Consider the following 17828-nt stretch of genomic DNA (forward strand, 5'->3'; position numbering starts at 1 on the left):
ATTCACTGTGAGCAGAATTGGATAATACTGAGAATCAATAAAGGAGCCTGTCTTCTACTCCAATTCCATAGCAATAAACAGTACAATTTTCTAAAAAGCAATGACTAAGGATAGCAAGTGATACACTGGGTTGGTGACCTACTATATAGCTGCTCTTTGAACAAGTGTTTGCTTCAGTCTCGGCACCAATAGGTAAAATAAGTAAGTTAGAAAGGTTATTCCTGGACAAGCAGCCAGATATCTGGACTCCACCCACAGTTCTGGGAAGAATTCTGAGATGACACACTGAAACAAACACTGAGTCAACACATGCTAGGAGCAACAAGCATAGGCAGGGTTGTTACCTCCTCTGCTTTAGGAGGAGATGTGGTTTGGTGCTACAGTTTTCAAACTTATTCACTTACAGTTGTGATCATCTTCTCACTTGAGGAGTGATGGGCTCTTCTATCATACACTAGCACATAGAAGATCTGATTGATCTTTCTAGACTATACAGACCTCCATTTCATGCAAATTGCTTCCTATTGTTATTCTATATCTTTCTCTTTTTCCCCCAGATACTTTAAATCAAACCTAATTTTAAGGATATCAGTTCAGTAATTGTACAGAAAAGTATCAGCTGCATCAGTTTTAAAGACACATTACCTATTAATCGAGAATGCTTCCAGATGGACAGCTCTTGGTACTAACAGTCAAAAGACACTGATCTGTTTCATGCAGCATGGTAAGCCACAGTATGATTTGTTTGGTTTGGGCTCAATGTGTTGTGTGAAGCCAGCCATGGTAATTTGTAAACTATAGGTTAGGATTTAAAATATTGTGAGAACATTAGCAGTGAGAATGCTGACAGCTGTGGTTTATTCAATACAACAAAACTATGGTTTGGCATGAGTGAATTCTGTCATAGCCTAGCTATTCTGCTTCATTCTCCTTAAATGACTTTTTCTAGTCAGAAGAGAGACAGGAGTACTGATGGAAAAACAAAGTAAGAAGTAAAAAATGATTTCTGAACCCCTTCAAAATTCCATTATTGAAGAGAACAATTATACAATAACATCTGGAAGCATCCTGATAAAAACAAAAAGGCAAATTTGCATGCATAAACAACAGCATGCATGTCACAAGTTTCTTAAGATACAGATAAAAAGAATCAATCAAAAAGAAAAGGGGGGGGGGCAGAAGAAAGTTTAAAATAGTCTTTGAGAGCTGGTCATCATCCTGTGAATATGCTCTTGGCTACAAGATCCTGTCTTCTGCTTCCAGCACAAAACTTACGCAGAACTCTCTGCCTTCCATCTAGATATGCTACATACATTCTGTTTGTCGTTGTTAATATTTCCATCTGAGTGCTACTTTCCTTCCTTCCTTCCTTCCTGCCTGCCTGCCCAATTTGCAGTCCAGTTCTGCATCTTCCTTTAGGGGTGGGAGGAATACTTCCGGCTGTCTTTCCTGAATTAAGTAGCCTTCATTTGTGTTTTAACAGAGCCAGCTGTCTATAAACAGGAACCTCTCATGCCTGCCTAGAAGCAACAGCAAAAAGTGTTAGCAAGAGTATTCAATATATATTCTTATCAGAAAAGCTCATCTAAACAACATGAAATAAAAGAGAAAACGCTAATGTTTATATATACTTGTTATCTTAGGGCAAGATAATTAACACAAAGTATAGCCAAAAGGCCGTTAACAATTTTAAGTGCAGAAATATGACCAAAGGAAGCGAGCATCGTATTTCGGGAGCACATGAAAAATAAATCGCATATAGGTTGCCCTTCCCGTGAACCAATCCAGGCGCAGACAGAGCCAGACAAAGCATCCCGGAGAGAACGGTTTGCACTGAGAAGCTTAAGAGCGGCTCCATGTGGAAAAGCTGTTACAGCCGACTCCCAAAGCAACTGGAAGGACCGGGAAGCCTAAAAACACTGGAGCTGGGCCGGTCTCCCAGTACTACTACGTCAGCCAGGCAGGTAATTCCCGGAGCCCACAAACTAGACGCGAAGGCAGCGGCCAATACCCCCGCAAAGGCCCTGCAGGGATTCGGTGGTAACTTAGGCTGCTCCCTCCTCCTCTGCCCTCCCCACAGCTGCCAGGCAGACCCTCCCTGCTTCTCCGCACCCCATATTCTTCTCCGCTCTCTGAGCCTGATTTCCCGAGATAGAGATCTGAGGCACCCCGACCCCGCGTCCTGCTTGCCAGTCACGCCGGAGCCCGGCTCTCCCCGACAGCAGAATTGCTCGGCCCGGCTTCCCTGGTGGCTCTCACCTCGTCCAAACCCGGCTCCCAGCAATCGCTACCCCACACTCACCACTCTCAATCTCGCCGCCTTTCTTGGCCGTGGCCGCGTTGCCCATGGCCAGGCGGGGCCGGGCTTGGGCTGGGCCCACGGGGAGGGGGCGTTCTCCCCGCACAGTCGGTCCAGGCTGCAGGAGGCTCCGGCTGGGCCCAGCCAGGCCCAATCCCCCCCTCCCCGGCAGACCCGGTGTTGCCTCCACCCCCTCTCCCTTGGCAGCAGTAGCTGCGCAGGCACCGCCCCGACCTCGCATACTATTGGCTGCCCAGGTCGCTCGCGCTCGCTGACTGGTCTCATCAGCATGGCCCGAGCCGTCATTGGCCGTCAGATCGTGACGAGTTCCTCATATACGCCCTCCTCCTTCCTGCGCAAACGTGCCGGGCGAAGCCCTACGTTTTTACGATTGGTTAAATGACGAGGTAGAGACCCGCCCATTCTCTGGAGGTCCGCTTGTTGGCTGGGCCAGGGGATGAGGCTCTCAGCTGAGTCCTCAGACTGTGGAGATCGTCTGTGTTCCGAAGTGTAAGGGTGGGGAGGAATGAGTTTTAGGAAGGGCGAGCAGGGGCGGAGCCTCTGCATTCTGGATTCGCGACGCGTTCGGGAAGGAATGTTGAGCAGTGTAATGGTTGCCTATCCCAAACATACATGCGTTCCATTCTACTGTAGAGAAAAGGATTCGTTCTTGCCTTACGCCATTGTCGTGTCCTCAGTTGACCAGTATGGTCATTTTCTAAATGGTGGTCAAAGCAGTCGGCGTTCGGAGTAGAATTGCTGTTCAGTTGAGCATGTGCTTTAAACTCGCGTTGCACCTATTAACATGTAGCATGCTTTGTCCGTGCAATTAGAGGACAAAGAAGGGATTTTCGGTACAACCTTTGAAAGCATATCAAATGTTCATCTGTGCTTGTTTATTCATCCTACCTTGTGCTTACATTTCTCCTAAAACCCTTGAAAACTATGTAGTCGGTCTCCTTCACCATAGCTGAAGAGCTATGTAGATCGTGTGAACCAAGGAGTTAAAGTGAATTCAGACATTTCTGCAGGATGACAGCATTTTTTAAAGTCTTGGTAAAGTGGGGGATGGGACAACAGAATTCAGTGTTTATATAAGGAGGCTTTCTTATATATGTAATACAGTACTGGATTGTTGCATTTTTTGGCATACCACTAATTTTTGTTAGCATCTTATTTACAGATGTAAAGATTACGGAGAGTTCTGGCCTTCACATTTTCACTGATTTATGTTTGATTATTGTTAATTCTTTAAGAGGCAACTGTATGTCATTGTCTATCATTACCACCTATAAAAAATAAATGAAACAGTCAAAAATCTGTCTTGTGACACCTTAAACACTAGTATATGTAGTATTATTATAATTGGATTATTCTCATATTAAGATTCAAACTCATCCAGTGAAGCTAAATGCAGAAAGATTCTGGAGTAATAAAAGGAAGTATTTATTTAAACAATGCATAAAGTATAAAACTTTCTTCCAGGTGTAATTTAGATGGCTTTAAAAGGGAACTAGACAGTTTCATGGAGGAGAAAACTGTTGAAAGGCTGTTGGTCTTCATAGCTACCTAAATCACACAGAGTGTACTTTTAAGTTCCATTTGCCAGTGGAATAGGACTGTTACTTCTTCTTCTGGACTCATTAGCTGTGGTGGAAATGAGCACAAGATCTCCATATGGTCCTAAGGGGGCACATAAACTAATGTTGCAACCAAGATTATAAATTTATGAAGCATCGTGCAGAATATATAATCAGACAGGGTAATTTCTGTTCTCCAATGGTTTGTACTCAGTCCAAAGAGAGGCAGATAGGTGCCAGGGCCAGCTATATACATTCCTGAAAGATGGTTAAAGCTAAAGATAAGTGATTATAGAGCAAGATTAATATATACATTTTGTGGAAAATGCATCCAAATCCAGAGACTTTGGTTGTATTTAGCTTGTTTGTGTTATTTCCTGACTGATTTCTCCTCAGGTTTTATGTTTATTTCTGGAATGTTCTGCAGAAGAAGGTTTTGTCTCTATTTGATGCCTGCTTCTCCAAGAGAATGTCAGAAAACAGCATGGCAAATTTACATTCACATGAGGAACTTGCATTGCAAAACTGAACATAATTACTCAGGAGGGCCAGGGAGGTTAGTTCAGTAAAACATATAGTATACTAAATGTGGTAAAACAGCAGCTTGAAGTTTATTACATTATGTTCTTAGAATAGCTGTGTAGTGTCATATCTTATTTCCTTCAAAAATCTAACTTTGCTGTGAAGCTTTTTGAACAACTTTGTTTCCTTTCTATATTATATCTCAGTGTATAACTATTCTGCAGTTACCTCCCCTTTTATTATTTCCCTTACCTTGAATTCTAGGTTGTGATCCCTTTGGGGCATGGACCTGACTTTTCATATTTTGCCAGGCATACTTCTACTGTCATATAAATAAGGAATTTCACTGCTGATCTTATAAAACCTTATTTGGTGAGTATATTCATTTGCTTTTGTTTTTATACAGTTTTCTGACAGAGAATGGAATGTATAGGGGATGTACAGTACCACTGATAATGCCATATTATTCGGTGGGATTCAGTCTTTGTTTTGATGGTTCACAACTCAACTCTAAAGGTACTACTATTCAAGTATGTGCTATTTGATCATTAATTCAAAGAATATCCTACCTTTATGTGTTAATCTCTCAAGACTACTAACAGTAATAGCAATTCAATAAAATAATTTCTAAAGAGATAAGAAAAAGCAGATAAAACCAGTGGTAGTTTATTCAGTAAACTGTAGATTGGGGTATTGTGTGAATAGGGACAATCCCCTTATAGGTTTGATCTGGGAACTGGTTATTACTCTGAATATTGCACTTAATGCTATGCCATCCCCACTGATTAGGCTAGCTACACATAACAGCTCATGATGCTATTTCAGTATTAAATGGAACTCCCTGACCTAGGTCATGCTTCCTCCCATCTGTTTAATAACCGTTATTACACTGCTGTGTGTTACAGGAAAGAGAATTTTACTGCAATGGATTAGGTACATTTATTTTTCTCTTTGTTTTTTTAAGGATGTTAACTTTTATTTAGATCTATGCTTGCTGGAATTAGGCCTTGTGTATCCAAAACACTTAGGGTTTTTTGTTGTTGGCCCTTTCATGCAGATTTTCTCAGTTTCAGTGCAACAAGCCACATTTCTGCTGGTTGCTCCAAAATTCAATCATTAAGTGTATTGCAACAGGACTAAGAAGGCAGTTCAGGGTTGCCAAGGAAGCATGGCATGAAATGTACCTGCACTGCACAGCAAGGTCAACTTTAAAAGCAAAAAATGTACTGAGTGAATGGTTGGTGTAACTCAATTCCCTCCTGCTGATTTCAGTGGGAAAAATAAATTCAGGAAACACTTCCCTCTCCTTTATTGCCACACTTACAGTGCAATAACAAAATTCTGGGTGCCTGCCACATCCAGTCATAGAATGCCACCATCAATACATGAATTCCATGCAAGTTGTAGGGTATATAGGCTGTACCTCTTGGACTTCATGGTGGTATTTAATAAGGTGAACACTGATCTGGGGTAACTATGGAGAAAAGGCATTTTGCCCTTTGTATAGCCTGGGAATTCACTGCATCACAAAAGGGAGACTTTGCCAAAAAAAAAATCTACACAATGTTTTCTGTCTGCTCTTCTGTCATACCTGTGTTTAGAATTTTACCGGTTTCAATTACCAGGATTATAGCTGCATTGATTAAAAGCTCACTCTAGAATCTGGGGCTGTCTGCCTATATAGCTGTTCAGCAAAGTCAGGCATGGGAAGTGGGAAACCAGCATCTTCATGGTGAATTGCTTGGACCAGTTCTATTGTCTTTCCTGCTGCAAGTGACTTTAATAGAGAGCATTACTGGAAATGTATTGACCCACTGCGTGAGTTTACTATATTTTCCCTATCTACCAGCAGCCAAGCATAGGTAAAAGAACAGTGTAGTTCCTCTAGTTCCCCTCACCAATCAATGTTTTTGTTTGCTTTTTCCTTGCAGCTACTTTTCACTATTAATTTTGGGGCTGGGGCTGGGGCTGGGCAGAGGAACAAGGATAAGGTACACTGGAAATTATATTGTGTTAGCTGTAGCAGATGTCTTACTTAGCAGTTCTAAGTGCAGAGATTTGCTTTATCTATTTTTGTCTGTCTGCTAGATCTGAAATTTAAATGGAATATAAGTAATGGATACCAACAGGAAAAAAAAATTACATGGTTGTTGTCTTTTTTCCAGTAAATAGTGGCTACTGAAAGAATTGGGCAGCTTGATTCATATACTGCAGTAAATACTGGTTTATTTTAACTGTGATTTGTCAAAAAGCCACAGTGGTTGAGTTGATACATTGTATTAAATGATTAATAATAATAATACGGTAATACTTTATTGATTAGCCATTAAGGTAAAGGTAAAGGTTTCCCTTGACGTAAAGTCCAGTCGAGTCCGACTCTAGGGGGCGGTGCTCATCTCCGTTTCTAAGCCTTGGAGCCGGCGTTGTCCATAGGACACTTCCGGGTCATGTGGCCAGCATGACTCACGGAACGCCGTTACCTTCCCGCCGAAGCGGTACCAATTAATCTACTCACATTTGCATGTTTTCGAACTGCTTGGTGTGCAGGAGCTGGGATTAACAACGGGAGCTCACCCCGCCGCGCGGTTTCGAACCGCCGACCTTCTGATCGACAGCTCAGCGGTTTAACCCGCAGCGCCACCGTGTCCCTGATTAGCCATTAAGCCATATCAAAATACAAAATATAAAGTATGGAACAATAAAAGACCACATGTTGCAAAATAGAGGAAAAGGCATAATTAAAAGAAAATGCAAATCATATTTCAGTGTCACCCCTACAATTCACCCCAATTAGGTCCACATGGGCAATTCTTAATTGTACTGTTTTGTTCAGATAAAGGGCTGTATTATATGTAAAATGGTTGAATTTACCCAACATGCTAAGTGGATGGACAGACAGAAACTGTAGGTTTTAAAGATAAGAGAGAATAGGAATTTCTGTGGAGTAAAGAAATTCTGCATGTTCCCTGATTTTTAGACACTTATCAGAAACCCCTTATTTATACCAATTGGGGAAGAAAAAAATATAGTACAAACTACACATATTGACTCAGAAGTAGATCTCATCATCTTCAGTGAGCTTACCACCTAATTAATGTGCTGTGAATAGTAGTTTTTGGGCCATTTTCGATGTTTCTTAAAAATCACTCATGCTAGCTCTTGGCCATCACTCACTGCCTGATACTTAACTGCCGCTGAATAGATAGTATACTCCAGTGCTTTTCAAACTATCTGTGAAGAAGAACCAGATTTTTTTTTTAAATTTCCAACCTGTCGTGGACTGATTCTTTTGTAAAATACAATAAAAATGAATTATTAGAAAAATGAAATAACCCCCCCCCCAGTGACATACAAAATACAAACCCATCCAAACTCCATTTCAAGAAAACAACTCTTCAGAGATTTAAAGTGAGGTGATATCAAGAGCTGGTAGAGCTGAATACTCTTCCATGATGTTCAGGGGGGGGAAAAATCAGATAAAACTGCCCTTGCAATTCCCATTCTACCCACCCTGAAATGACCAAGCTTAGGATGTGATGTAAATCAGCCCTTCACCATGGCAGAGCACTATCCACATATAAGTATCATGCAGGCAGGGTATAACTTAGATGACGAATCACGCTGCAGGCGGTCTCAATCATGTCATGTACTTTTAAGAGCTCACATGGGGGGAGCCTTGGTGATGGGAGCCTGTGGAGAAAGGCCACTTTGCACACCACAGGAGAGCACTCCACACTTAAAAACCAGCCTCTTTGGGTAAAGGGGTGGGAGAATATTAATCCTCTTCACTTGAAAAAGTGTGTGTTCACCTGCTCTACTAAAACCCCTACAGGTTAGCCTCACCAGGACTGTAGCTAGGAGGCCTAAATACCATTCTAGGAACAAGGGTATCTTGACCACAGTATCCCACACAAGTAAACCAGGGAAGGGGGAAAGAAAATGCTGTCGGCATGAATGTCCGAAGCAATCTTCCTTAGCTTCCCTTAAATATGCTTCATTTTAATACTGTGTACTTCAGCAAAGGATCGTTACCTTGTCGTGGTGCTGGAGTTTGAGCACCTCAATGATGCCATGAGCTAAACCGTGAAGGGCCACCCAAGACGGGAAGGTCATGACAGAGAGGTCAGACTAAATGCGATCCCTGGGGAAGGTGATGGCAACCCACCCCAGTATTCTTGCCGTGAAAACTAAATGGATCAGTACAACCAGAGATATGTCGGTATACCATCGGAAGATGAGACCCCCAGGTCGGAAGATGGTCAAAATGCTACTGGGGAGGAACAGAGGATGAGTTCAACTAGCCCCAGACGCGATGACGCAGCTAGCTCAAAGCCCAAAGGACAGCTAGCGGCTGACGGTGCTGGTGGTGAACGGCAAATCCGATGTTCTAAGGATCAACACACCATTGGAACCTGGAATGTAAGATCTATGAGCCAGGGCAAATTGGATGTGGTTATTGGTGAGATGTCAAGATTAAAGATAGACATTTTGGGCGTCAGTGAACTGAAATGGACTGGAATGGGCCACTTCACATCAAATGACCACCAGATCTACTACTGTGGACAAGAGGACCACAGAAGAAATGGAGTAGCCTTCATAATTAATAGCAAAGTGGCTAAAGCAGTGCTTGGATACAATCCAAAAAACGATAGAATGATCTCAATTCGAATTCAGGGCAAGCCATCTAACATCACAGTGATCCAAATTTACGCCCCAACCACAGATGCTGAAGAAGCTGAAGTAGAGCAGTTCTATGAGGATCTGCAGCACCTACTGGACAACACGCCTAAAAGAGATGTTATTTTCATCACGGGAGACTGGAATGCTAAGGTGGGCAGTCAAATGACACCTGGAATTACAGGTAAGCATGGCCTGGGAGAACAAAACGAAGCAGGACATAGGCTGATAGAATTTTGCCAAGACAACTCACTCTGCATAACAAGCACTCTCTTCCAACAACCTAAGAGACGGCTTTATACATGGACTTCACCAGATGAACAACACCGAAATCAGATTGACTACATCCTTTGCAGCCAAAGGTGGCAGACATCTATACAGTCGGTAAAAACAAGACCTGGAGCTGACTGTAGTTCAGATCACGAACTTCTTGCACAATTTAGGATCAGACTAAAGAGATTAGGGAAGACCCACAGATCAGCTAGATATGAGCTCACTAATATTCCTCAGGAATATGCAGTGGAGGTGAAGAATAGATTTAAGGGACTGGACTTAGTAGATAGGGTCCCGGAAGAACTCTGGACAGAAGTTCGCAACATTGTTCAGGAGGCGGCAACAAAATACATCCCAAAGAAAGAGAAAACCAAGAAGGCAAAATGGCTGTCTGCTGAGACACTAGAAGTAGCCCAAGAAAGAAGGAAAGCAAAAGGCAACAGTGATAGGGGGAGATATGCCCAATTAAATGCAAAATTCCAGAGGTTAGCCAGAAGAGAGAAGGAATTATTTTTCAACAAGCAATGCGCGGAAGTGGAAGAAGACAATAGAATAGGAAGGACAAGAGACCTCTTCCAGAAAATTAGAAACATTGGAGGTAAATTCCAGGCAAAAATCGGTATGATCAAAAACAAAGATGGCAAGGACCTTACAGAAGAGAGATCAAGAAAAGGTGGCAAGAATATACAGAAGACCTGTATAGGAAGGATAACAATATCGGGGATAGCTTTGATGGTGTGGTCAGTGAGCTAGAGCCAGACATCCTGAAGAGTGAGGTTGAATGGGCCTTAAGAAGCATTGCTAATAACAAGGCAGTACGAGACAATGGCATCCCAGCTGAACTGTTCAAAATCTTGCAAGATGATGCTGTCAAGGTAATGCATGCTATATGCCAGCAAATTTGGAAAACACAAGAATGCCCATCAGATTGGGAAAAAAATCAACTTATATCCCCATACCAAAAAAGGGAAACACTAAAGAATGTTCAAACTATCGAACAGTGGCACTCATTTCACATGCCAGTAAGGTAATGCTCAAGATCCTGCAAGGTAGACTTCAGCAATTCATGGAGTGAGAATTGCCAGATGTACAAGCTGGGTTTAGAAAAGGCAGAGGAACTAGGGACCAAATTGCCAATATCCACTGGATAATGGAAAAAGCCAGGGAGTTTCAGAAAAACATCTATTTCTGTTTTATTGACTATTCTAAAGCCTTTGACTGTGTGGACCATAACAAATTGTGGCAAGTTCTTAGTGGTACGGGGATACCAAGTCATCTTGTCTTCCTCCTGAGGAATCTGTATAACGACCAAGTAGCAACAGTAAGAACAGACCACGGAACAACAGACTGGTTTAAGATTGGGAAAGGAGTATGGCAGGGCTGTATCCTCTCACCCTACCTGTTCAACTTGTACGCAGAACACATCATGCGACATGCTGGGCTTGAGGAATCCAAGGCTGGAGTTAAAATCGCTGGAAGAAACATTAACAATCTCAGATATGCAGATGATACCACTTTGATGGCTGAAAGCGAAGAGGAACTGAGGAGCCTTATGATGAAGGTGAAAGAAGAAAGTGCAAAAGCTGGCTTGCAGCTAAACCTCAAAAAAAAACAAGATTATGGCAACCAGCTTGATTGATAACTGGCAAATAGAGGGAGAACACGTAGAAGCAGTGAAAGACTTTGTATTTCTAGGTGCGAAGATTACTGCGGATGCTGACTGCAGTCAGGAAATCAGAAGACGCTTAATCCTTGGGAGAAGAGCAATGACAAATCTCGATAAAATAGTTAAGAGCAGAGACATCACGCTGACAACAAAGGTCCACATAGTTAAAGCAGTGGTGTTCCCCGTAGTAACATATGGCTGCGAGAGCTGGACCATAAGGAAGGCTGAGAGAAGGAAGATAGATGCTTTGGAACTGTGGTGTTGGAGGAAAATTCTGAGAGTGCCTTGGACTGCAAGAAGATCAAACCAGTCCATCCTCCAGGAAATAAAGCCAGACTGCTCACTTGAGGGAATGATATTAAAGGCAAAACTGAAATACTTTGGCCACATAATGAGAAGACAGGACACCCTGGAGAAGATGCTGATGCTAGGGAGAGTGGAAGGCAAAAGGAAGAGGGGCCGACGAAGGGCAAGGTGGATGGATGATATTCTAGAGGTGACGGACTCGTCCCTGGGGGGAGCTGGGGGTGTTGACGACCGACAGGAAGCTCTGGCGTGGGCTGGTCCATGAAGTCATGAAGAGTCGGAAGCGACCAAATGAATAAACAAAACTGCCTGTGTGGTACAGGCCAAAATATAGCAACAGATTCTTATTGTTAGCTTCCAAGAGAAGGCTCAGCACAGTGCTCTCCCATTCCTGCAACGTCAGGAGGATGGAAGGTACAGTACAGTTTGATCAGGAGGGGAAACCTGGGCTATCATGGCTTCCCAAACTGCCACCACTAACTCTTCACTTTCTCATAGATCACCACTGATGCTGTTGAAATGCAGATGGATAACACAATTAGTTCTTAACTTGATGACTGTTCCCAAGATTCTGTGCCTCTCTCCAGAACCTTTAATTAAGTACAACACATTTACATAGATGTCTGACATCTCAGCCATCATAACTCTTAAAAGAACAGGAGCCACAATTTCACCATTTCATTTCTCCAGGAATAGGATGCATAAGCCATGGTTAGAGCACCCCTGTAGTCTTATTCATATACCATAGATTCAAACACACACTACATAAGGTATGTCAGCCCCTTTATAAGGCATCACAGATGACTGCAGTTGTTGTCTTTTCTCCCACTTTCCCTTGCACACTGCTGCCCAATAGATATAGATATTAGCCACTTTACTGTTGTACTGAAACCAGGTTGGCTGTCTTAACATCTCCAGATGAATCTATTAATCCCCTCCCTTCAAACCGGCTTCTATATTCATACACTCCAAGATAGACACACCATAGAGGCAATCTTTGATATCACACTGTAGCCCCACAAAAGCACTCTTTAGTGCACCTGCCATTCTATACAGTTTGATCATTATCCAAATCATGGGATGTGTGCTATAGAAAAGGCTTGAACTCAATCCATGTTTTTCTGTCCTTGGTGAGATTCTATGCATACATAAAGGCTAAAGTGTTGGACTTGGACTGGGAAGACTCATTTCACCATGGAACTCATTAGCTGCCTTTGGGCCAGTTGTTTTCATTCCATCTCACAGAATTGTTTTTGTGCGGATACAAGTAGAGATAACCCGCATTTATTGCAAGATAAATGCAATAAAGTATTTGTAGTCACAACCTAACCAGGAATGCAACTTTTGTGTTTGCCTCCCTCACCTCATATTCTTACAGATAATTTCAACTATGGTTTGACCACTGAATGTACCAGCCAGGCTGACTGAATGTGTAATGTGAGCCATCAGGAATCTTGGCCCTGGTGAATCTTCCCTGCCAGAAAATGGAAAGAGGAATTTCCTGGCCAGGGCTGCCTCCTGGGGCTGGAAACTAAGATGTGGGGCACTGGATATGTTGGCACAATGAGAGATACTTGCATCAGACGGGCAGTAACAAAGTCATCCTCTCTGCCTGGTATTACTTATCTTTCCTCCATTTGCCTTGATAATAGGGCAAGTCTAACAGTAATACAGTTGGCTTGGTATTTCACCTATGGGCGATGTGCATGTCCTACCTGCCTGCTTCCCTGACTTGTTCTGGGGGCCAACTCCCTACCCCCAACCAAAGAAGACTGTCTCCACTGTCTCCAGTAACTCCTATATGGTTGTGGAAGTAGATGCCTGTGGTGACACTAATTCAGCATAGCAGTCTGATTATCCTTGAAATACAGCTTGGAATACAACTTGTATGGAGGACATTATGATGAAAGCTGTTGTAAAATACCTGAATCTTAGAGGAGCACAAAGTTCTAGTAATTATTACTCACATGAGAAATTTTTGAATCAGAATAATTTTGGTGACTAGGGAAATTTCCAGCTTCAGACTGAGATAGTGCAGACTTCCACTTCTTGTTAAAACACACACATTATGAAGGATATTTGAACCCACTGTTTTTGTGGGTGAAGACTTATAATAACAAAAGGCCATGAAAACATCATGTAGGGTGTGTGTGAGCTCAGGGAGACTGGGGAAAGAGGGCATGGGGGTTGTGAGTACAGGGAGGCTGGGGAAAGAGGGCATGGGATGTGTGCAAGGGAAGGGGGGAAGGAGGGCATGGTGCGTGCGAGTGAAGTAAGGCTGGAGGTGGGGAAGACTTACCTGAGTGACTTGCGACCTTCCCTGCTGGCTTCCCCATTGACTTTGCTTGTGGGAAGCCAGCAAGGGAAGTTGCAAATGGCAATCACGTGACTGCAGGACGCTGCAACCAGTTGTAAGTGTGAGTTGGTTGCCAAGCACTTGAATTTTGTTCACATGACCACAGAAGCTCTGCAGTGGCTGGAATTTTGGGGACCAATTGTTTGTTCAGCAGCTTTGTAACTTTAAACGGTCACTGAACAAATGGTTGTAACTCAAGGACTACCTGTAAGACTTATTTCTGGGTGCCCAAATGCTTGTAAAAGTGTATGCACTGCTACTACTACTAGGTTAAAAATAAAGTAGATGGGCTAATAAAAGTTGGTATGGAAAGTAATTTTTTTGAGAAAACGGATAAAAAGAAGACAGTTGCAGCAGAAGACTAGCAGAGCACCGAAGGCAAACATTCAGATGCCAAGAGATTACAAATCTGTATTGAAAAGGAACCACTTTTGCCTAATCCCCAACGGCTAAAGGGCAGAATAACACACTCTCAGGTGCTGGATAGAGTAAAGATTTTGAACTGTTTCCTTTATGCAGACTGCCGAAATCACTTAGGAATCATCTGTCACATAAAATAGGAATCAGCAATGCAGTGTTTGCAGACACCATAGTACAACTAACTGTCTCAGATAGCATCCACAAGATCTGATCCCCAAATTAAAAATTAATTTGAAAAATCCCTTACTCTATATTAAACCAAAATCACATTATTTCTATAAGTCATTTCATTGGCACTTTATAAAAAAATCACTAAATACAGTTGCTCCCTCCCCTTACATTAATATATATATACACACACACAGACCCCTCCTAATCAACTCCCCCCAAGATAACATTTATTTCCTTCCTACTACTATTCTATACATTCCTGTCTACTATAATAAAGATCAGACTAAAAAACATAAATTGTCTGCCATTGTACTTGATAATACAAGTGTTAATAATCTTCATCATATTAAACCAAAAACCAGACATTTTCTTATACCTTAAAAATCTTAATCCAAACGGTTAAAGATAAATATCAGCCAAACTCTAAAAGCAATCCAGATAAACCCTTATCCCACTTCAAAATAAACCAGAGTGTTTACATACTCATAATGCGCACAGAGCTTTTTTCTTAAAAAAAAATCGAACAGCCCAACTGCCCCCCTCAAACTTCTCCGCCCCCCCCAACTTCTCTTCAGGAGACCTCCCATACATAATGACCTCTTCTTTTCCATGCCATTCCATCAGAAGATCAATTTCACTTATGGCTTGCAACTCGATCTCTCCCTTAAATTTCTCCAACTTGACTATCTGATCTTCAGGATAAAAATCCCAATCTCACTTTTAGAACAGACATTTATGTGGCTGTTAAATTCCTTAGTTTCATCCCCAACATCCCCAACCAGATGACACATTTTAGACCTCATATTTTCCACGATGTCCTGAATGCCTTGCATAAAAACTTGACAGGAATCAGAGAGAATCTGTTTAAAATCTTGGTGAAAGTGAGAAAGTTTAAGATCCTCCATGTCTCAAGCAGTAGATAATGGCGCCCCCTAGGAATTTAACCAATGAAAGTCAAAGATATTCCGAAATGTGTTTACACAAGCGAAAGTGAGATATGCAGACAGTTCCTCAGGGAAAGTAAAAGCAGAAAACTGAAAGTTCAAAACAGCTGATTCACCGTGTAGGAAAATGCTAATATCTTCAAATTTAGTACAAAAATAGTAACGGAGCCAATTATTTACTCTCAATCCTTCTTAATATTTGCATGAAAAACAAAGTCTAAAACTTAAAAAGAATTTTTTAAAAAAAATTGATCCCAAAAATAATAAGCGCCAAGAGAACCCGCTTCTCCTTGCTGTAGAAAGCCTCTCTTAGGGTACGCGTGTAGGTAGGTAGACAGACAGACAGACATAGAAATGGGTGGCTGGTCTTAGTATCCCTTTAAGGCTACAGCGTGGCTTGGAAATGGTGACATCCCAGCCTCCTGGCTCTTACCAGTCAAACGCTTTTTGCAATCTTCTGACTGCAAGCAGCTGTCCAGAGGACAGATGGGGTGATTCCAGGTGTTTTCCTTTTTCCGGAAAAACACTCCTGGGCTTCAGGAAAAACCTGCATGAGCCTGAAAAACCTGTTGCATTGTCAGTTCTGCCTGCTGAGCCCGCAGGCACAGCTGTTCAGTCCGCCATGTCACCACCAGAAGTCAAGACATTGCTTTTCTTCATGACAAGTTACTGACAAAATATTTGACAAAAATTTTTGAATTTGAATTTTTCCAACAGACTTTGATGAGAAAAAAAATCAGGTATTTAGGATCTATACGAATGATCAAAGGTCACAAAACCAACCCTGGCAGTCAAAGATTAACTCTCCAAATTATGCTTTACATCAGTTTAGAAGTCTGTTCATTTATTTCCACCAATCTTGGTATGTTGGGTTACAGAAAGTATTTTATTTTGTGGAAACAAATTTGGATTGAGAATGGTAAGAGAAGCAAGATTCTGATGCACTAGTGAATGGGCACTGCAAATAGCAAATCTAAAAAGGTATTTTAAGACATAACAGGCAATACTTTTTGGAATTTGACTTTCTTTTGAACTACAGAAAGCAAATTAATTTATCTTGCAGATTTCTCACAGTTCTCTGATGTACCAGAAATATTCTGAATTCTGTACCATGTAAGAAGTGATATAATCTACTTTACTAATTTGGAAGTTTTGTTTTCAGTATTATAACGGTATATTGGATATTAGCATTTTAGAAATTCAATTTTTTAATGAATATTTCAGAGGTTACTATGCCATCTTGGTGTCTTTATTATAGGATGAAAAGGTTGGGGGAGAAATAAATTATTTGTAGTGCAAAAGGGGAAGCATCTGCCAGCTGCTCTTGCTCAGGTTCAGAGAGATTCATACAACAGATTGTAATGATGCCACATAGTGTCTAAGAAGGTAGAAAAGATCCTGCTTTCTGCAGTTCCTATGGTATCTTATCCCTTGGGGAAAAGAACCTCCAGAATGATTATATCCCAGCCATTGTATACAACATGGATGAAAAACATTTGGCTTGTTCTTAGCACTGGGCAATCCTATGATTAGCAGAATGGAAAATACATATATAACAGTAAGAGTCTTTTCCAGAAACACCTCAATCCTCTCCACTTTGTTATACTTTTGGCTTGCACCAAAAGTTACACTTGGACACAGTTTAAAAAGAAAATGACCTTGAAGATTGAATGTCTTCTTTTTGACAAGCAAAGGTTTCATAAGAATCCTATCAAGAAATATTATCTCTCAGAACACAAATTCAGGGAAAGCCCAGAGTTTATGTTGTCAAGTCTATAAGCTTGTTCATCTGCCTATAGTTCAGTAATGAACACTTTGACTTGCATTAACATCAACTATAACAGCTGCAGATGGCATAAATCATATATGTTTACCCCATTGTCTAATAGAAGGCAGGCTAAATAAATTATAGTATTGCTTAAAGAAAATAAGTTTAAGAAGGTCCTGAAGATGTTTGTCCTTGTTCATATGTTTTAGTGAGGAAAAGGTACTTCTTGGACTGCATTCTCTCATTTTTATATAAGAACTCTATCAGTAAAAAAGTTGTAATAATTTCAGATGAATATCTAGCTTCTTGGATTTTATGAGGGTCTTCAGTTATAGTTGAGGAGGCTGAAGCAGTTTTGTCCTTCACCGAGGAGTCTGTGCTGTTGAGATGTGGAACAACCTCTAAAGTAGTTATATTCCAGATTAACAGAGCTTTGTATCTTGTATTCAACACCTTGAGATACACTGAAAGTAAACTTAAGACCTAACAGTGCACTGCACAAGTATTATACAAATGTAATAATGCAATGTCTTTCAGTAATTGAGCAGTTTAGTTTCACTTAATATAAGTGAGCTAAGAGTTGCTTCACTTCCAAGGGTATGTAATGGAACTTAGCAAATATGAGAATACTTAAATCAGTACAGTAGGGCCCATTCCCACCATGTTTGGTACAAGAATATGAGGCAAGACTTCACAAATACAGAAGAAATTTCTGGTGGACAGTTAAGGAATGACAAAATTGCCATAAATAAGAAATGGGACAATGTTTGGGAAAAATGGCAAAAATGAAGCACAACAGAAAAGTAACACATTTAAAGCATTCTTATACTAATTCGTTCCATAGTA

The 17828-nt window shown here is 41.4% G+C and overlaps 1 protein-coding gene across 1 annotated transcript in view; it reads right to left on the bottom strand.

Moving 5' to 3' along the window:
- The window catches only part of PRKACA (protein kinase cAMP-activated catalytic subunit alpha), a 66028-nt gene extending 63543 nt beyond the window's left edge, over positions 1-2485 (bottom strand). The window contains exon 1 of the mRNA XM_063292515.1: positions 2303-2485. Coding sequence (XP_063148585.1) covers positions 2303-2348 — 46 coding nt within the window. The 5' untranslated portion in view covers positions 2349-2485. The remainder of the gene's footprint in view (positions 1-2302) is intronic.
- Positions 2486-17828: the final 15343 nt, after the last annotated feature.

Source organism: Candoia aspera, chromosome 2 (genome assembly GCF_035149785.1).
Source record: "Candoia aspera isolate rCanAsp1 chromosome 2, rCanAsp1.hap2, whole genome shotgun sequence".
Classification (NCBI taxonomy): Eukaryota; Metazoa; Chordata; class Lepidosauria; order Squamata; family Boidae; genus Candoia; species Candoia aspera.